General features: G+C 41.5%; 1 protein-coding gene across 1 annotated transcript in view; it reads left to right on the top strand.

Annotated features, from left to right (window-relative positions):
• LOC132177366 (chromatin structure-remodeling complex protein SYD) overlaps positions 1–22084 on the top strand; it is a 51651-nt gene that overhangs the window by 27059 nt on the left and 2508 nt on the right. Inside the window, exons 28-34 of the mRNA XM_059589650.1 lie at positions 14349–14446; positions 14532–14639; positions 15105–15162; positions 15289–15519; positions 15710–16919; positions 16995–19264; positions 20115–21002. Coding sequence (XP_059445633.1) covers positions 14349–14446; positions 14532–14639; positions 15105–15162; positions 15289–15519; positions 15710–16919; positions 16995–19264; positions 20115–21002 — 4863 coding nt within the window. The remainder of the gene's footprint in view (positions 1–14348; positions 14447–14531; positions 14640–15104; positions 15163–15288; positions 15520–15709; positions 16920–16994; positions 19265–20114; positions 21003–22084) is intronic.

Genomic DNA, 22084 nt, shown 5'->3' with positions numbered 1-22084 from the left:
TGGGACCAACGCCGGAAAAGTCTCAAAGTGTGCCGGAGACGTTGTTTCACCGGAGGAGCAACAGATGGCGCCGGAGAGAGCTATGGAGACCGGCGAGGCTGGGGAGGGGTCGTTTCTGGCCACACGTCAGCTTCTGAGGGGGAGTCCCTCTCGCCGGAAGTCTGGTTTGGCCGTGGGGGAGTGGGCTCAGCAAACTTGTCGGGGGGAGGTTAGGAATTTGGGTTGTCTGGTTCAATTTGGGCTGGGAAGGGGGGACCCAACACCGGATTTGCAGTTTACTGGGTCTGATTTAGGATTGGATGGGGATACAGTGGCTGAAACAGCAGTCTTGGAGGATTTAGGGTCAGACACGATATCATCCAGCTGGGTAGTTGGAAACTGCCTCAAGTTTTGCCCACAAGTTGGAGTTTCTGATGAGGGGAAAAAGGAGGAACTGGAAGCTTTATTCAATGCTATTGAAGCTTCTAGAAGGCAGTACGATTTGGAGTTGGGAGGTGGTTCTGCAGGTGTTAATGTACTCAAAGGACTCGAAGAAATTGAGGAAAGTGAGAGGGTTACTTTGGTGGATCATGAAGCTTAATATTGTAGTATGGAATGTGAGAGGGTTGAATGCCCTAAAAAAAAGGCTGCGCATTAGGGGTCTTTTGAAAGAATGGAAGGTTGATGTAGTGTGTTTGATAGAGACGAAGATGGAGACTATCTCCAAAGGAGTGATACATAGTCTTTGGGGAGGTCAACATGTGGGGTGGAAGGTTAAAGGCTCTAATGGTTTGTCGGGGGGGATGTTAATGATGTGGGATAGGAGGGTAGTGGAGTGTAAGGAGGAGTGTGTGGGACACTTCTCTTTGGCTTGCTCCTTTCAAAATGTAGAGGATAAATGGGTGTGGGCGTTTGGGGGAGTGTATGGACCGAATGAGGATATGGAGAGAAGGGCACTTTGGGAAGAGTTGGCTGGTTTGATTGAGATGTGGGAGGTTCCTTGGTGTTTGGGTGGGGATTTCAACATTGTACGCTTTCCTAGTGAGCGATCCAATGATTCTTATTACTCCTCGGGTATGATGGACTTCTCGGACTTCATTTCTGAGAATAATCTGGTGGATATTCCGATGATGGGGGGTCAATTTACTTGGTCTAATAATCAAGAAAATGAGAGTTGGTCGAGGATTGACCGGTTCTTGTTTTCTTCCGATTGGGAAGATCACTACCCAGCAGTTTCTCAAAGAAGACTTCAACGTCTGCTCTCGGATCATTTCCCTTTATTACTGGATTGTGGGACTCCTTGTGGAGGTAAGAAGGGTTTTAAATTCGAAAATATGTGGCTTAAGGCAGAGGGTTTTGTTGATAAGGTTGCGTCTTGGTGGGGGTCATATTCGTTTGAGGGTTTACCTAGCTTTGTGCTCGCTAGTAAATTAAAATCCCTTAAAGTGGACTTGAAAAAATGGAATGAGGAGGTCTTTGGGGATATTGGGAGGAAAAAAAAGGAGTTATTGGGAGATATCCAGAAGTTGGATGAGTTGGCAGAATCAAGAGGGCTAGATCAAGAGGAGAAAATCCGGAAGACGGACAAGTTGAAAGATTTGGAGAATACTTTGTTGTGTGAAGAAATTCATTGGCGCCAGAAATCGAGAGCGTTGTGGCTCAAGGAGGGGGATCGGAATACTCGCTTTTTCCACAAGATGGCTAACTCTCACCGAAGGTACAACCGGGTGGAAGTGCTTCGCATTAATGGCATCTTATCTGGTGATCCAGTGGAGATAAAAGATCACATAGTGCAATATTATCAAAGTCTTTATTCGGAGCAAAGCTCTTGGCGCCCTAGAATGGATAACCAGCCATTTTTGTCCATAGAAGAGGAGGACACTAGGTGGTTAGAAAGAGACTTTGAGGAAAAGGAGGTTTGGGAGGTGGTAAAAGGTATGGATGGTGATAAGGCTCCGGGTCCAGATGGCTTTTCCATGGCTTTTTTTCAAGCTTGCTGGAGTATTATTAAGCAAGATGTCATGGCGGTTTTTGCAGAGTTCCATCGCAGGCGTCAATTGGTGAAGAGCTTGAATGCAACCTTTATTTCCCTGATTCCAAAGAAGGCAGATGCGGTGGAGATGAAGGACTTTCGGCCTATTAGTCTGGTGGGAGGGGTGTATAAAATTGTGTCGAAGGTTCTTGCTAGTAGGATGAAAACTGTGTTGGGTAAGGTCATTTCCTATTCTCAAAATGCTTTTATTGGGGGCAGGCAAATCCTAGATTCCGTTCTTATTGCAAATGAATGTGTGGATAGTCGCATGAAATCAGGGGTGCCAGGTGTCCTTTGTAAATTGGATTTGGAAAAGGCCTATGACCATGTAAATTGGGACTTTGTTTTGTATTTGCTGCATAGATGTGGTTTTGGGGAAAGGTGGAGGGATTGGATAGAATGGTGTATTAAGACGGTAAGATTCTCCATTCTTGTGAATGGTTCTCCGGAAGGTTTCTTTAACAGTTCAAGGGGAATCAGGCAAGGGGATCCTCTCTCACCGTTATTGTTTGTGCTTGTTATGGAGGCTTTGAGTAAGATGGTGAATGCGACGGTTGACCAAGGCCTTTTGACTGGATTTTCGGTGGGCAATAGGGTCTTGTCGGAGTTGATGATTTCTCACTCCTTATTTGCGGATGATACTTTGATTTTTTGTGAAGATTCCATCGAGCAAATCCGGTATGTTCGTCTCATTCTCTTATGTTTTGAAGCTGTTTCGGGTTTGAGAGTGAATCTTGGAAAATCGAAGATTGTGGCTATTGGTGAGGTGGAGAATATTGGGGGTTTAGCTAACATTCTTGGATGTAGTGTTGCCGATTTGCCTATGAAGTATTTGGGCCTCCCTCTGGGGGCGTCTTATAAGGATACGGTTATGTGGAATGAAGTGATCGAAAAGATGGAGCGTCAGATGGCAGGTTGGAAGAGAATGTACCTCTCTAAAGGAGGTCGTTTAACCCTCATTAAGAGCACTTTGGCTAACCTCCCGACTTACTTTTTATCTCTATTTCCGATTCCTGCTAGTGTAGCCAAAAGGATTGAGAAAGTCCAGAGAGATTTCTTGTGGGGAGGAATGGGGGATGAGCCCAAGATGCATCTAGTAAGTTGGGACCAAGTTTGTACCCCTATTCGTTATGGTGGGCTTGGTATTCGGAAGATGCATCAGTTTAACCAAGCTCTCTTGGGGAAATGGCTTTGGAGATATGCAAATGAGAACGAGGCGCTTTGGTGTAAGTTGATCAAAGCTAAGTATGAAGACCAAGAAGGTGGGTGGTGCACGAAGGAGGTTTCGGGCTCTCATGGTGTGGGGCTTTGGAAGCATATTCGGAGAGGATGGAATTTCTTTGCCAAAAGTACTCGGTTTGAGGTGGGGGAGGGTTCAAAAGTCCGTTTTTGGCATGATATTTGGTGTGGGGACAATTCTTTAAAGCAAGATTTTCCATCCTTATACAGTATCGCCAGAAACAAAGAAGCTTGGGTGAAGGATAACTTTTTTGGAAGGAATGGGGTTGTTGAGTGGAATGTCATTTTCATACGATCGGTACAAGATTGGGAGATGGATTTGGTTTCTCCTTTTTTTGATCGGTTGTATTCTTGCAAGGTTTCCCTAGGCAACGTAGATCGTATTTGCTGGGCGCCGTCCAAGAAGGGCAAGTTTGAGGTGAAATCGTTCTATAAGACCTTGGCCATTTCTAACCAAGAGGAGTTTCCTTGGAAGAGCATATGGGGTACTAAGGCGCCTCAGCGGGTGGCTTTTTTTGGGTGGACAGCAGCCTTAGGCAAAATTTTGACTCATGATATGCTTCGTAGGAGGAACATAGTGGTTGTGGAGTGGTGTTGTATGTGTAAGAAGACCGGAGAGTCAGCCGATCATCTTCTTCTCCACTGTGAGCTTGCAAGTGCTCTTTGGCACATGATTTTTCAGCGGTTCGGGTTGCTTTGGGTCATGCCTAGCCGGGTGAGGGCCTTTTTTGCTAGTTGGTGGTCGGGAGGTCGCTCTCGAAGCGCGGTTGTTTGGAAGATGATCCCTCTGTGTCTTATGTGGTGTATTTGGAATGAACGAAATGCTAGATGTTTTGAAAATTCCACTAGGACCATAGAGGAATTGACTCATTTCTTCTTCTGTACTCTTTACTCTTGGACGGCCGCTTGGCTAGCTCCTTTAGTGATTAGTTTCTCTGATTTTCTTTTTCATTTCTCTCCCTCCTAGGCGCTCTCAGTTTATACTTCCCGTGTATATGGGTTGCGCCCCTTTGCGCTCTTTTATATCATCATCATTACTTATCAAAAAAAAAAACTACCATCTCTTGAAGGGGTTCCAACAAAGCTTGTCAACGTCTTCTTGTTTCAAATTAATGGAATACACTTGATTGCAAACCGTGGAAAAGAAATCCAACTCCCAATCATGCTGCTCTAACAAAATTAATGTTCCACTGAGCTGAGCAATTATAGAACTGAGGATGATTTACCACGAAAGCATCCCCAAGGCAGGCAATGCTAAACAACTCCTGAAACTTTGCCTTAAGGGGCTGTTCCCCACACCACATGTCATTCCAAAAACTAATCACAGAGCCATTTCCCACCTCATATCTAGAAAACTCATCCCAACCCCTTCTAATGAATTTCCAGAGACCCACCCATATGATCCAATGACTCCATTAGAGCACCACCCACCCCTCTGCCTAACATATTTAACATTCACTACCATTCTCCAAAGAGCCTCTCTATTATAAGCATAACGCCATAACAACTTTTCCAAAAGGGCTAGTTAGAACATGAGCAAATTCCGTACCCTCAAAGCCCCTTCATTGATTGGAGAACACACCTTGGATCAACTTAGTAATTGGAATTTGACCTCTACATCCAAACCTCCCCAGAAGAAATCTCTTTGTAGCTTCTGAATTTGATTAGCAACGCAAGCCGGCAAGGGAAACAATGACATGAAATAGGTAGGCAAATTATACAAGGTGCTCTTGATGAAGGTAACCCTACCGCCCCCTTTAGACAATTAAAATCACGACGCTTAGCCTTATCAATAATGCTATCCCAAATAAATTTTGCTTTGAAAGAAGCACACAAAGCAAGATCTAGTTACTTTATAGGCAAAGAGGAGACCCTGCAACCTAAGACCCTAGCCAAACCTTCTACAGTATTGGCATTATCTACAGGAACCAATTCAGACTTACCCAAATTGATCTCCAAGCCCGAGACAACCTCAAAACATAAGAACAAGCAACACAAATCATGGAGGTGATCTGGGTCTATCCCACAGAAAATTAAAGTGTCATCTTTAAACAAAAGATTAGAGATATCAATTCCACCAACATTCTCAGTCCCCACAGAAAAGCCAGACAACATGACCTCCCTCTTTGTAGCAAAGATCATCTTGCCCAAAGCCTCCATCACAATGACAAACAACAACGAAGACAAAGGGTTAGCCTGCCTCAAGCCATGAGAACTGCTAAAAAAATCGGTGGGAGTGCCGTTCACCAATACAAAAAAAAGGCATTGAAGAAATACATTGAGCTATCAAAGTACCCCATTTCCCCCCAAAATCCCTTAGTATATATAAAGCAAAAAAAATCCAATTAACATGATCATAAGCTTTTTCTAAATCCTCTCCCCTGATCTGATTTTGCTATTGAGGCATTAATTAGCAATGAGGATGGGATCTAGAATTTGCATTCCCCAGATGAAAGCTTTTGGAGACTTAGAAATAATCTTCTCCAAAACCATATCCTGCCTGTTAACTAGAACTTTGCAATAATTCTGTAAATGCAATTGACTAGACTTACGGAGAAAATTCCTTTAGATCAGCAACCCTTGAAATATTAGGAATGAGAACAATAAACATAGCATTGGGACTTCTTTCAAACTTTCTTCTAGCATGGAAGTCATGAAAGAAAGCCATAGAGTAACCACAGAGCCCTTATCTCCGTTCATAGCTTTCTCTACCTCCAAAACCTCCCCTTCCTCAAACGCTCTCTCCAACCACCTCAACCTTACCAATAAAGTAAAAGAAAGGTCGTCCAACTTAGGCCGCCAATGGAATTGCTCAGAATTAGGATTCTTATAAAATTGCACAATGTGCTTGCTGATCTTAACCTAGTTGGGAGAAATAGAACCATCAACCTACATAGATTCAATGAAGTTATTTCTTCTATTAGAGTTGGTCATTCTGGGAAAAAACTTCGTGCAGTTGTCACCCTTCCTTAACCATAAGGCCCTAGATTTCTATGTCTAACTTACCTCCTCCATGAGAATGGACCTCTCAAAATCAGTTAACACTTCTACCTTCATCTCTCTCTCCTAGTCGGATAAGGTCCTCTTTTCGTCAATGATATCAAGACCTCATAACTCTTCCAAAAGAATCTTTTTCTGCCTCTCTACATTGCCAAATGCCCCATTGTTCCATCTTCTTAAATCAGATTTCAAGGCCTGAAGCTTGCGGGCCAAAATGAAATTCGAATTGCCTTGAAAGCGATAAGAATTCCACCACTATTTAACCTTATCCACAAAATTCTCGAACTTCAGCTACATGTTTTTGAATTTGAAATAGCTTCTACCCCTTGAAAGTCATCGCAATTCAGAAGGATCGGGAAGTGGTATGAGCACAGTCTAGGAGGCATCCTCTGGGATACACTAGTAATCTGGGCTTTCCTAATTCGAGAGACAAGAAATCTATCAATCCTAGACCAAGAAGGAAGGTCTTGATTTGACCAAGTAAAATATCCACCAACAAGAGTGAGATCCATTAGACCTGAAAATGAAATAAGAAAAATCCACCATAGATGGGTATAAAGGGCCTCCTCCTTATGTCTCACTAGGGAAACCGAGTGACATTAAAATCACTCCCAATGCATGAAGGCAAGTTTCACCAATTGAGCAAAACAACTAATTCATTTTAAAGAAGCCTTCTATGCTCAGTATTAGGATCATAAACACCCGCAAAGCCCTGGTTAAATGATTTTCAACGTTTTTGAATGAACATGCAATAGTCAACTCCCCCACACACATCGATTTTATCCTCCGACCTCCTATCCCGCTAATCAAAATTCCACCGGAAGCCTCTCTAGAGGTCCTATTCACATGATGACAACCCCACAAACTTTGCACAACACAACACAACACAACAAGACATGACCTCTAGCTTATTTTCCTAAAAACCGACAATACCAGCCTTCCATTCTTTGAGTAAATCCCTTATCCTTAGATGTTTATCCACCCCATTCAACCCTCTTACATTCCAAGATAACAACTTGGACTTAATTAAAAACTGAGAAACCCCTACACTTGCCTCTTCCATAGTTTGAACTTTCACCTTTTGAGTCATAATTGATAGAGCAAGCCAATCTTTTTAACTCCCCATTACCTATGTTTACTAGATTGGAATTGGAGGCCAAAACCACGACTGGCTTCAATAGCTGTCAATTTTGCCATAAACTGCTCCTTAAAACCTTGGCATGATATCCCCACAACGTGATGGATCTCCTTCACTCTTTACAAAACCCAATCTGAGTACTCCAACCCCAAGCAATCTGTATTCCCACCCACAACATGTGGATAGGAACTAAGAGGTATGTAGAACATGGCCTCCTCCCTATTGTAAAGATTCACACCTCTAGACGTGGTGGCTCCTCACACACAAGCCGGTTAATCCCTCTTGCTCCTTTGTAGCCATTCACACTGATCTCCCTCATAAGCCTAGAAGATAAATAGAAGGCAAAAGGATCAAAGTCCGGTAAAGAAATAAGTTTTCCCCTTTTACAGCTAAAGCCCACTCAGACCTAGGGTCTACGATAACATCAATGGGCCTGATTGACTCCCTTCAATAGTAGGCCTGCCTCAGCATCCAAGCCATCAACCTGATTGAATAAGTGAGCCACATCTCCATATAACCGAGCAACACCAATTACACCAACACCAAATGGTCCAAACAAAAACTCATCCATCCTTGTCTCCTTGCCAGCTCTTTTTGAAGAAAGAAGTAAATTAACCAAAACAATCTCCTCCTCGATAGTTTCTGAAAAAGGAGGTTGAGATAAATAGATAATGACTTCGAAAGAGGTTTCAGGTGCAACTCCTTCAACACAGAAGCACCGACGAGAGACCCCTCTGGGATTGCGGCCCTCAATGCGTTCTGGTCAGAGCACATTAGAGATGTTGAGCACCAACAGGATTTGAAGACCTCACAGTGCTCCCTTCCATGAGTAGCAATAGTTGCAAGGCATAACATAGATCTACAAGCATAGAGGGGCCGGCGAAAGAACTCCCTCTAATCCCTCCCGTCGAAGGTTGAGGATCATCAGCCGAGACGGCAACGCTACTCATCGCAATAGGTCCTCCGGGCTAACCCAAGCGAGCACCCAAGCCCTTCACCGTGTCTGAGCCCAAATAAGAGGCCTAGTCTTGTTACCCTTCTCTACTTGTGTGAAAGTTTCGTTCTGGGCTTTAAAGAGAACTTTGCCCGAGCACACCTAGAGCCCATTGGGGTCTTACCTTTAGGGTCTGGATTAGAGTGAGTCATTGGAGGTGGGCCTAAAATGCTCACGGGGGCCTTTGAAGGAACGAAACCTTCTGAGATGGCCTTCAGCTCACTAACCACGACACCCATTGGGCTTGTCTTACTTCCTACATTACTCGGGCCTAGACCCAAGTCAAACTACTAAATACAACTATTTGCATCCGTTTTTAACTAATGTCTCTCTGAAGGGGCGAAAATCAAAGTTATCACCCCTGCTCGAGTTGACTCCACTAGCGGACGATCAAGGATCTCCTTCATCTCCAAACACAAACCCAGACATAGACAGCCCAGCCGCAGCCTGTCCCTTTGGTGCAGACACATCATAATTACTAGATAAACCCTTCATTAATGAGGACAAAGCCAAAATTTTCCTCAGTCCTGCAAGTACCTCAACAAACGACCTATTCCCACTCACCTTTGCAGGAAATTTCAACACCAACATCATCTGACTTTTGCCCGTGCCCTGATACCATATCGTGATTGGAAAAATTGCACAACCGGACGCAGCTCTGCGGTGAAGGACCTCCATCCTTTGCCATCTTTCCCTTCCTACACTAGGATGAATCCCCTTCGTGTACTTCCACCATACCCCGCCACCACCAAGAACCACCCATGCTTATTAGAGCAATGCTAGGCGAGGAAAGTTGGGAAACCAACTTGCTAGCACACAGAGAGAGTCCGCCACATTTTGCAAGTAACTCCCAACGGTTTTAAAAAAACCTTTTTTTTTTTTGCAATAAGTTTTATTTTATTTTTAAAAAAAGAAAGAGAAACTGTTGGAGTTACTCCATGGTAGTGGTTGCTTGGCGGCAGTCACAACAGTGGTTCTGCCAGACGACGGTCTTGGTAGCGAGCACGGGGCAGCAAGACGGATCAAGGGGCTGCCATACGAGCTTAGCGGCCATCGTGAGGCCGCCTGATGGCCAACGCGGGGCTGCCATATGGTCCTAGCAGCCACTATGAGACTGCCATAAGGCGGCCACCGCCATCATTGGTCAGGTGGCCTTCAGATTGGTTGCTGCCATCATGGGCCAAGCGGCCACTAGTGGCTACCATACTGGCCTATGTTTTCTTTTAATTTTTATTTGTTTTACATGTAACAAAACAGTATGTACACCTGAAAAGTTATAAATAGGCAGTTTCAACATCTGAAAAAAATGTACATGTTATTTTTTGAGAAGTTTTTTGTTTTTTGAAGATAATTTTGTGGATTGTTTTGAAAAGTGTGGTGGTGGGGGCCACATTGGAAAATCCATTTGGATAACTGACATTTGAGAAGAGTTTTCAGCTTTTGAGAAGCGAAAACTATTTTCCTTTAGCAATTTAATTTACTGCCATTCTGTTATGGAAGTCATTCTAATTTGTTAATGTTGCATCCTGAATTTTCTTTCTTTGGTAGGTTGAAAATGAACTGCCTGAAAAGATTGAGAGACTTATAAGATGTGAGGCATCTGCATATCAAAAGCTTTTGATGAAGAGGGTGGAAGAAAATCTTGGCTCTATTGGAGCTTCAAAGGTTTTTTTTTTTTTTTTTTTTTTTTCAATAGTACATTATTCTCAATTTACTGCTTTCTATTTTTTTCCCTTGTTTTTTTTTTTTTTTTTCATGTTGTCTATGGAACTCTGATAGACTAATATGGGATAGCTACCATTATATACTCTTAACATTGACTCAACTTTCTCAGGCTCGAACTGTGCACAACTCTGTTATGGAGCTCCGTAATATATGCAATCATCCATATCTCAGCCAGCTTCACGCAGAGGAGGCATGCTCTTTCCTTATCCATTTAAGCTCTGGCTGGTTCTCAAAACGAATGGGGGAAGGGAGAAGAGAATAAAATGTTGAAAAGTGGCATTTGTTGCCAAGCTTGGTTAAGCACTTTCCTTTCCTTCATTCTAAGAGGCCAACCAAGACTTAAAGCCCTTATGTTTCAGTCTTCATTGGTTGCCTATATTGGTTTGAGCCTAATGTTAGCTTGCGTTTTTTAGGTTGATAGTTTAGTACCCAAGCATTATCTGCCAACAATTGTTAGACTATGTGGGAAGCTTGAGATGCTAGATCGGTTACTACCCAAACTTAAAGCAACAGATCATCGGGTATGTTATCCTTAAATATTTTCATGCTTTATAAGTTATAGTAGTTGGGAGAACTTGATTGATGCTCAATGAATTTTTACTATTGCATTGCAGTTTTTTTCTTACAATTTACAGTTATTATTTATAGTTCATTGTTCATCTTATATGATATTTTTGCACAATATTCTGGAGCATTTATATTTTTTATGTTTAAATGGTTTAGTGGTGTACGTTAATATGGTCCCAAGTATTACATATTTACGTACCTGTGGTCTTTAATGTTAGCAATATTTTATCTTTAAATTTATTTGTAATATTAAAGTTAAAAATGAAGGTAAAAAACAATGACTGTCCATGTTGCTTTTAGTTTGATGATTGGATGACAAGATCAAAAGAATTGTTGATCAATTCAAGGATACATATCTCCCATTAGTACTTTGCCTCCCCCACCCCCAAAAATCTCAAAAGTAATTTTTCTGGCTCTGCCCCTGATTCTAATACTCGAATGGGATATCATGCCCAGACCTCAAGTACCTTCTCTTTTACATGATTTTTTTTAGTATGATATCATGCTATAAGTTGAGGATTTAGGGATTTATGGCTTCAATTGGAACTTATAATGTTGCAGGTTCTTTTCTTTTCCACAATGACTAGGCTGCTTAATGTTATGGAGGATTATCTCAACTTGAAGCAATATCGATACCTTCGGTTGGACGGGCATACATCTGGGGGTGATCGTGGTGCCCTTATAGACATGTTCAACAAACAAGGTTCTCCGTATTTTATATTTCTGCTCAGGTAATGATTGATGCCTAGTAAATTCTAGGCACTTCCTGCTTCTTTCTAATACATTCTACTTTACTGGGTGTGGTAGTGCACTCGTAATTAGGAAATTGGATTTTTTTTTTTTGGGGGGGGTTGGGGGTTGGGGGGTCTCTTGATATTTTCCTGTGGGAGGTAGTACAATAAGGTATTGACGGTAGATGAAGGTAGCCAATAGGGTGCTGACATTGGAGGGAGGCTGGGAGGGTGTCAATTATATTATAGCTGTCGGGCACCTGTAAGAGCCTGTGTTTGGCAGACTTTAATGCTTGCTGGCCTTGGACCTGGTTCAGTAGGTTGAAGCTTGTGATAGGAATCACGGGCTAAATGATTAGCAGTTGTCCCCTGCTTTCCCCGATCTCAGCTACCTATATATGCTTGCCTGTAAATTTGGCTATCTACCTACTTGTTCCATTCCTCTTGTACCAGTTATCCGTACTGTCCCCAAAATGAAGTTAAAAATATAGAAATTTCTGATGTACTGCATGTGTGGGTAGCATGTGCACGATTAGGTTGAAACTGACATTTAGATATGTGGTTTTAGCATTCGAGCTGGTGGTGTTGGAGTGAATCTTCAAGCTGCTGATACAGTGATCATCTTTGATACCGACTGGAATCCGCAGGCAATATATAAATTACTGTTCCTTGATTTGTTTGTCACGATGATACTGTGATATAGGGATTCTGAAGCTGGTTATCTATTCATTTATTTTTATTTTTGGCATATTGTCAGGTTGATCTGCAAGCGCAGGCAAGGGCTCATAGGATTGGTCAGAAGAGAGATGTGCTTGTTCTTCGATTTGAAACTGTAAGCAGTTTTCGCATTGGATTATCATGTCAAACTTCGTAATCTTAAGAAAGAACCAAAACTTCTTTTCTATTTTTTTCGTTTGTCTTTTAGATGGAGTGAGTTTGGCCCCTAGATGTTGAAATGAGGAGATTCGAACTAATGATCTCTGTCTCGTGAGGCTTGTTTCCCTGCATATTGTGTTACCCCTTGGGCTAAACTTCTTATCTTGAGCTATATATTTCAATTTGAAGAGGCTGGATACCTAGGTTCGTGGGATTGTATTATTGATATTGAAAAATTGCATTTTTGGTCCTTGTAGTTTGAGGTTTTAACAAATAGCTCCCTGTGGTTTGGTAAGTGATTAATCACTCCTTAGGGTAAGAAAAAAAAATTGGTCCCTACCATCAAAGAAGTTGACAAAATCCGTTAACTTGACATGTCAGCACCGATCGTATTGTGCACGTGTCACTTGCAATAAAAATTTTAAACACCAAATATTAAATACTAAAAAAAAAAAAAAAAAAACAAATGGGCCAAATGAGGGGTGGCTGAACCGTCTCCAAGGCCATGAAACCACCTCCTTTGAGGATATCTTTGAGGGTAGTTCGGCCACTCCCAAATAGCCAAAAAAAAAAAAAAAAAAAAAAAAAGTTAAGGGAGTGACCGAGCCACCCCCAATGGCCATGGGGGTGGTTTAGCCACTCCCTCCGGTTTCCTTTTTATTGTAAGTGATGCTTCACAATATGATTGGTGTTAACTTGTCAAGTTAGTAGATTCTGTTAACTTCTTTGACGGTAGGCATGAATTTTTTATTTTTTCTTTTTTCTTACCCTAGGGAGTGATTAATCACTTTTCAAACCCCAGTAGGCTATTTGTCAAAACTTCAAACGACGGGGGACCAAAAATGCAAATCTTAATATTAATATTAGTAAACCTGCATGTTGGATCTCAGGGTAAGTGATGCAGGTCTTACTGCAATTTCTATCTCGAAAGGACACTCCCCAACCCACCCACCCACCCACACACACACACAAAAACAAATCGACAGAAACAAAACCTCTTACATAGCTTCTCAAAAATTAGGAAAGAAGTTTAGTTGCTGGTACACCAACAATGTTGCCCCTGTCAAACTTCCATGCAGCAGTAAAGCCTCTAGCCTTACGGCATAGATTAACCTGTCTCTACACTTTTTATGTTTCATTTTGTGTTAATCTATTGGATTACAAGTTTACTCATCGTTTTGGGGATTTGTGGTTTATATTTTTGCTTGTAACTATTATTGTTATTTATTGGTGGGAGGATGTTATGTAGTGCACGACTTTTGCTTGGGCTGTTAATGAGATCCCTAGGATACTGATGATACTATGTAATAGTTCTTATATACTTGAATGACCTAATCTAGCTAGTCATCTGCTGCTTTATTCATTACCTTATCTTGGCCAAGGTGGAGTGATTTCATGGACAAATGTCTGTTTTGTTCTTAAACAGGCATGCAAATTTCCTTCATTTCCTATTTTTTGAAATCTTTCTCTATTCTACAAATATTTAGCTCTTCTAAACTAATTTATAGTATCCTTGTGGCATGCCTTTTTTTTATTCTCCTTTCTCTCTGTGGTATTTATTTTGTATGTACATTAAAGCAGTAGAGAAGATGTCTGTCTAAAGTTCAACTGTACCACTTGTCGCTTGAACTATCTGAATACCTCTGAAGATGATTTATTGACAGTTAATGATCCAATCATTGTTTTACTGTAAGACCTTTAGTTTTGAACTCCACAGGCCTTTCAAAATTCTACTTACTTTTTTTTTTTTTTTGCCTGTTTTGTGAGTGAAAGAAAACTGAACTCTGGTGTCAACCTGCTTGGATGCTGAATAATTTCCGTCTTCAATTAATGGGCTGTAGTATCATTCCGTTTTGGATTTGGACGATATAAATTGGGAACAAAATTAATGAGTTGGAAAGGAGATACAAAGTTTTGGATGCTAGAATAATAATAAGATATGGTGTTTTCAAAAGATTTCTATGTTTAGATCCCTGGATTTGCAAGTTCCTTGTAGGATATGTTAAATTTTCCCTAAAAACAAAATCTGTTTAACTCATCTTGAACAACCATCTTTTCTGTATTAAGGTCCAAACTGTTGAAGAACAAGTCAGAGCTGCAGCTGAGCACAAACTGGGCGTTGCTAATCAAAGCATTACTGCTGGTTTTTTTGACAATAATACAAGGTTAGTTAGAATATTTGTGAATCAGAAGTTTGCAGCTTAGATTTTCAAGCGTTTCATGGTGTTTTTGACAAGTTGTTTATAACAGTGCCGAAGATCGAAGGGAATACTTGGAGTCTCTCCTCCGGGAGAGTAAGAAAGAGGAAGCTGCACCTGTATTAGATGATGATTCCCTAAATGATCTCATAGCCCGCAGGTAAATCTTGTTTGTCGTTATGCATTAGTTGTCTGTCTGCACTTGTTAGCATTATTGTGGAGTATGTCCACCTTTGTTGAAAATGACAGTTTGGTGGTAGTGGCTGCAAATCCTCTGGATAAGGGTTCTTAATAGATGAATGCATCTTTCCCATTATCCTGTTACCCTAATCAAAAGAAGAATCCCTTGCACCATTGCGCAAATGGTATTTCACCTTTCTACTCCATCTTGGGCTGTAGCAGATCAAATGTAGGAAATTTTGCAAGTGAAAGGATTATCATGTTGGATTTGAATTTTGTGGACTTAATAATACCTTATGCTGTATTTATGCCATAGCCCTCCACTAATGCGTTTTTGCATAATGCCTCGACTTTGTTGTTCTGCTTTCAAGGGGTTATAATAGCCAACTCACTGCGCCCATGCCTGCTTTGAATCAATAATTTGATGATTATCTTGTGTTGGCAGTGAGTCAGAGATTGATGTTTTTGAATCGGTTGACAAACAAAGGCGGGAAAAAGAGATGGTATGGATATTTGCGTTTGCACCAAGGCTGTCTGTGTCTTTGATTTTGGGCTGCACAAAAATCCTTGGATATTAGTGTTGCTGCTTGTCTCTTGGGGTAACTTACAGAACTTCTGAATTTCTGCAGGCAACATGGAAGGAGTTGGTATGTGGACAGGAGATGGATGTTTTGGATCCTATACCTCCCCCGCCTTCTCGCCTTGTGACAGATGATGATTTGAAAGCATTTTGTGAAGCAATGAAGATATATGAAGTGCCAAGGGATGAGGTGGTATCTAATATTGGGGTAAAGCGGAAGAGCGAGTATCTTGGGGGCCTTAATACACAACATTATGGAAGGGGCAAACGGGCTAGAGAGGTTTGTTGATTTTGTGTGATGAGCATAATTTGAGTGTGTGCTTACTGCAGTTGCCTTCTTGCCTTGATATATATATATTGCACTGCCATAGCCTTTCCAGTTGATTGAGAATTTTCCTTTTTTTATTTTTTATTTTTTATTTTTTATTTTTTATTTTTTAAATTTATTTAATTTACTTTGATTTTTGTAGGTGCGTTCCTATGAAGAGCAATGGACAGAAGAGGAGTTTGAGAAGATTTGTCAGGTTGACTCTCCGGAATCTCCCAAACCAAAGGAAGAAGTGATAGAGACAAAGTCGCCAACAGATGCTGGTACGTCTGTGGCGGCTGTTGTTAAAACAGAACTACCTGCTCCAATCCCGCTGCCCCCACCACCACCCACTGTGGAGCCTCAACCTTTGGAGCAAAGCAAGGAGATAACACCACCTTCTAGACGGGGACGAGGAAGGCCAAAGAGAGCAACATCAGATAAATCACCAGCTTCCACGGTTCCTCTAGCATCTCCTGGACCAGGCAAAGTGACTAATCTAACATCTGGTCCTGATTCTTTACCTGGTTCTATCAATGTGAAGGTTAGCAGTGAAACCATGCATCATACTGCTGCAGGGATTACTCCTAGCTCTCAGCCTGCCATCATTCTACCTTCTGTTACGCCTGGCTCTGAATTGACTGTTGCTTCCCCTTCTGTATCCATCCAAGTAAGAGGACAAGGTCGGAAAACTCAAAGTGGTGTGGAAGCACCCCGGCGAAGGGGAAAGAAACAGGGGCTGGTATCACCTGCGGTTCCTGGTTTAGTTGACCCTGATCCAAAACTAAATGAGCAAACACAAAGTAAACCCATGAATCCATCTGGGAATGAAGCCATTGCAATGAGTGGAAGTATATCTGACATCCCCAGTGCCCACGCTCCAGATTCTTTGCCTGGTTCTGCTGCCTTAAAATGTATCGCTGGAACAGATCAGCATTCTGGCGCAGGGATTGCTTTGAATTCTCAGTCAACCCATCCTTCTTCAGTTTCTCCAGTTTCTCAATCCACCCCTCCTTGTCCTTCCATCCCTATGGAAATTAAAGGGCAAAGTCGAAAGACTCAGAGTGGAGTCGGAGCACCCCGGCGTAGGGGAAGGAAACCGGCAACAGCATCACTTGCAGTTCCAAATGTGTTGGCTGGTCAGAATTTAAAACCAAGTACCAATTCACTGGATAAATCTGGTGATTCAGAGCAGAGCAAGAAAGAGAACAATGCTCAGGAAATGACAAATATTGTCCAGGAGCAAGCATGTCATGCGCCTGATGGAGTACCTGGTCAGAGTAAAGAGTCAACTGAACTATCAGATGATTTAGCCCAAAGCAAGCAGATAACAAGTCCATCAACAATGCAAGAAAGTGCTGCCAGATCCCCAGGTAAGTACTACACATTTAAAAGTCGATGAAATTGTTGCACCACATATATTCAAGGATGATTTCAAACTTGTGCAGGGGCTGCCTTGGGACCGTGTCAAAATATTGATGTGTGTGAGAAGCAATCTGTGACAATGGAGGTTTCATCTGAAAATAGCTCGGTGAAAACAAACATTAGTGAGCTTGCAAGGAGTGAAGGAAAGGTTGTCCCATGTGTACCAGTATCAAATCAGACTGTCATTGAGGTGATAAAGAACCACAGTTCAGAGGATGGAAGTCATCCAATTGTGTCATCTTCAAATGCTGCAACTCCAGATTTTGGTCGTCCAGCTGATTCTTTTCCTGCCTCTCCTATGGAAGGTGTCGGTAAGACTCTGCCTAATGTTGCTGCCAAGACTCAGTCAGCCCCGTCTTACTCTTCTGTGGCTCCAGTCTCTCAATCTATCGCTCCTTGCCCTTCAGAACCTATGCAAGTCAAAAGGCAAGGTCGTAAGACTCCAGCCAGAGTAGAGGCACCACGGCGTAGGGGAAGGAAACAGGCTCCAGTAGTACCTGCTGTTCTGGATGGTTCAGCTGGTCAGGATCCTAAATCAGGTCTGCAATCACAGAATAGATCTGGGGATTCATTGGGAACTAAAACGACTTCCTTAAGAAGTAAGCAAGGGACTGATTCGCAGGAACTGATGAATGTTATTCAAGCTCAAGCATGTGAAGTCCAGTCCCCTGGTGGTTTAGCTGGTCATGATCCAAAAAGAAAAGAGCGATCAGCCAATGCTGCCCAAAATAAGCAGACAAAGCTTGACATTGTTGCTGGAACCTCAGATAAGAGCCCCCTTTTAGGCCGAATTCAGACTGCTGATGTAAATGATGTTGCTCGTGTGATGAAGGAGGTCTTTTCGGGAACTGTCCCATCAAAAACTAGAGTTGTTGAGTCTTTTGGAAGTGAGGGAAGGGATGCCTCAAAATTAGCTGCATCAAGTAAAATCTTAGTGGAGATGGCCAAAATCCAGAGTCCAGAGGATAAAGCATGTTCAGCATTGCCAACAATAGAAGCAGCAGCTCAAGCTTTTGTTGAAAAACAGTCTGAGACTAAAGCTGATGTGAAAGTAGAAGATGCCAATGCTCCTGTTATGAGTGAGACCCTTGTTCCCCTGACTAATGAAGGCAAACCTCAAAGCAATTCTGTTGCGGGCACTGTAGAAAAGATTGAAGATTCAGGACAGCTTTCTAATGAAAACTTAATTACACCAAGTATAATGGAGAGCATTTGTACATCTCCTCTTAGTGCTGGCGAGAAAGATGTTGATCATTGTCAGAGAGCACCTCAGGATGGTGATCTTGCTGGATTTACTAGAGGGGCCACTAGCGATCAGGTGGATTCATCTTTGGCATGTCCTGGTGAAGTGGAGCCTCCTGTTGGAATCAATGATAATTCTGGAAACAAATCCAAGTCTTTGAAAGAGTCTCCGAGTTCATCTCCTATTGATCCCATTGGCCTTGTATGTCCCACAATTTCCACAAAAACTAATGATGCTGGTGATAATCCTGGAACCTCATCTGTTCCAACAAATCCAGATGATCCAGACATTGTGATGTCTCCTGGTATGACTAAGAGTGGTTCTGAAAATAAAACGGAGGATTTTGTTAAAGTGCCTCTGAGATCGTCTAATGAGTTTAACAGCCCTGAAGGTCTTAGGGTTTCACCAAAATCTGACGATGTTGGTGATCATCTCAGAGTGACCTCACATATTCTGGAAACTCCAGATCATTCAGGCCCAGAAGTGGGTCCTGATGTGCTTGAGATAGAGAGTAATTCTGGGAAAAAAACAGAATGTGCTGAAAAAGCGTCTTCAGACATTTATAATTTTAGTGGGAGTGTTTCTGACAAGTTGGACATGGCTTCTGTGGAAGCTAAAGCTACTGAATGCTCCAGCAAAGCTGTTGTTGAGGGCTTGGAAACTTCCCAAAGAGACATTGATCTTGGAGCTGTTCTTGGTCCAGCTGATACTGCCCGGGGGTATAATACTGTCTCTTCAGATGAGATTCTTTCTGACAAGGGCCAATGGGATGCTCAACATGGCGGTAGTGAAGCTCAGGAGGAACCTAGGTTGGAAACTGTGTGTTCAGTTGTTCCCGAAACTACTAATGCTGAGCTTGGTCCAAAAGATCATGTAGGGCCACTGCCACCAGAAATGCCAAGTTCTGTGGGTGATTGTGTTGACGATTGCAATATGGAAGTGGACCCATCTGAGGGTTTGTCTGAGAAGGATCCAGCTAGTAGCACAGTAGCACTGGAGGTGTTAGAATGTCCTGAAGCTGAGATGAGTGATGGAATTGATGCACCTCAGGTTGGTGGGACTTTGCCAAATTTTAGTACTATAAATCATAACTTGAAATCCTTGAAACAAATTCTCTGGACTATGTACTGTCATTTTGAAAACCAGTAGGCTTGTCAGATTTAAAAATTAGTGGAGTGAAGTTATTTTAAGAAATCCAAATTGCTCCAGAAAAAAAGATAATAAATCGTATGCTAATGTAGAGAAAATCTGTGCTTTGAATGATTATACATTACTTATAAAAAATAAAAAATAAAACTAATGTAGAGAAACCATTTCAAAGAATGAAAAATAAAGTTACAGAATCGTACTTATATGTTTCTTCCATTTTTAATACAAGAGGTAAAGGCAATAATAGTAACCTTTATTTTTTTTAACAGAAAAAGTTCAACATCCTCTCCAATATCTTGCTGCACTTTCTACAAACTTTGAATGATAATAAAAATCAAAGAGAAATACTAGGGGTATTAACTCTTTTACTAACAGAGGCTTACTAAACTGATGTGTAGATCATTTATTGGTTCTTGTTATATTTCTCTTAATTAATTGTTTTGTTTTCTCCAATGAATAAGCTACACATCAATTTAGTAAGCCTCTGTTAGTAAAAAAGTTAGTGCCCTAACATTTTTCAAAATCAAATATGTTACAATATCTTAAATGTACATAAAAACAATAAATACTACTTTTGTTAGAAGTGCGTAATATAAACGTTGAATTTACTTCATTTTATTTTTTCTTTTGATGGGTAAGATTTGAACCTATTGCCTGTCTCATACCTGATCCACTCATTTGCCTCCTGATCTAAGGCTCAAGTGCATTTTTGTCACTTACTGATTAGTTGTGTCTAATATGTACATCTCAGGTTGGTGGGGTTTTGCCAGAAGGAAATAGGTCAGAAACCACTGATCGACCTTTATCATTCATAGTTAGAGAGGAAAAAGAGGTTGACACCTCCAATATGGGTCCAGTTGGCAGCTCAGTTGCCCTGGAGGACTCAAAACTATTGGACACTGAAACTGATGGCCAAGTGAATGTTACTCAGATTTGTGGGATTGTGCGAGAAAATATTTTACAAGACATGGATCTGCCTCGAGGTCCAGTTGAAAATATTGCTGGCTTATCTGAGAAGGGCCCAGTTGGCAGCATTGTGGCAATGCAGGGATCAAAAAGCTCTAATTCTGAAATAGATGACCAAACAGATGCTTCTCAGGTTCATGAACTTGTGGCAGACGATGCTTCAGAAAAAGTGGGTTTACCTGTCTGTTCTTCGGCAACCAAGAGTGAAAATGTTGAGGGTTCATCCGAGAAAAGTGCTGTTGACAGCTCAGAATCAGTGAATGAATCAAAATGGTCTGAAGCAGAGGGTAATGGAATAGATGTTTCTCAGCACAGTTTGCTTATGCCCAAAAGTATATCAGAGGCTGTGGTTCGGGCTTCCTCTTCCTTAGCAAAAGAGGACAAAAAGATCAAGGACTTACTTGACAAGGGTCCAGTTACTAGCTCAGTACCACGGGAGGAAACCAAAGTTTCTGAAGTTGAAATGGGTGATCAAATGGATGCATTGCAGACTGGTTTGATTGCTCCAGAAAATACTGTATCAGAACATATGGACCTGCCTTCATCTTCTTTAGGGACAGAGGAAAAGGAGACTCAGGTTTTCTTGGAGAAGGGTCCAGTTAACAGCTTAGCACCACTGGAGGAATCAATTTGTTCTGAAGCTGAGATGGGTGACAGAATCAATGTATCTCAGGTTGGTGAGCTTTTGCCTAGTATTCATATAAATCAAAACTAGAAATCCTTGAAAATATTTTTCAGTGACTTTGTACCTTAATTTTAAAAGCCAATAGGCTTAACCGTCTAAATTATTGGAGTAAAGCTATTTCGACAAACCCAAATCATTCAAGAAAAGTTTAGAGCTTGTTTGGTAAAGTTTTTGGAAAGTAATTTGAGTTTTGGGTTTTGAAAAAGTGAAAATTGAGAAGTGGTTTTGATGGGGGCGACATTTGAAAAAGTGTTGTATGTGGGGTTCATAAAAGAAAATTCAGTTAGTTAACTGGGAAGTGTTTTTAAAAAGCAAAAAATTAAGAAGTATTTTCAAAAAATGAAAGAAATAACACAGAAAAGAGCCAAAAGTTCGTTTGGGTGGTGGCCATTCCTCATTTGTGAGGTGTGGATGCTGCTGGCAGATAGATCTGGTGGTCACTGCAGTGGCTGCCAGACAGTTCCGATGGCCCTGGGGTGGCCACCACATAGATCTGACGGCCAACGTGAGGTTGCCAGACAGATCAGTGGCTGCCATGCAGATCTTGCGGCCACTGTGGGCGGCCATGCTGATAGCCGTGGCTGTAATAAATTTTTAAACAGCACCTAATAACACTTGTCAAAATGGAGAGCTAAATCACTTTTGACAGTGAAAATTAAGTTTACAATGATTTTTAGTGCTTTAGTTAAAAAATTTACTTTTCAAAATTGATTTAGTGCATTAGGTAAAAGTAGATTTTTTTGTTTTTTTTTTTGGTTTTAACAAAAGTTCAATGTCCTCTCTTGTATCTTCCTTGTACAAAAAAGCTTTCAGTATCTTAAATTTACAAGTGAATGAATTGAGTAACAAACATTCATTTCCTTTAAGATATTGTAAGGTATTTTATTTCAAATGAATGTTTGTTACTCAATTTACTCAAGGGGTTGGTTCAACTGGTAAAAGTCTTGGTCTTTGTGGTAGTCCATGAGGTCTAAGGTTCGAATCCCCTTGGGTGTAAACAATTTTTTGGGGCCAGCCCGCCGGGAAGCCGAAATATTACTTGATCCATGTGGAGGGGGCACTTTATACGG

Source organism: Corylus avellana, chromosome ca1, assembly GCF_901000735.1.
Source record: "Corylus avellana chromosome ca1, CavTom2PMs-1.0".
NCBI classification, from domain to species: Eukaryota; Viridiplantae; Streptophyta; class Magnoliopsida; order Fagales; family Betulaceae; genus Corylus; species Corylus avellana.
This window is presented reverse-complemented; position numbering and strand designations above follow the sequence as displayed.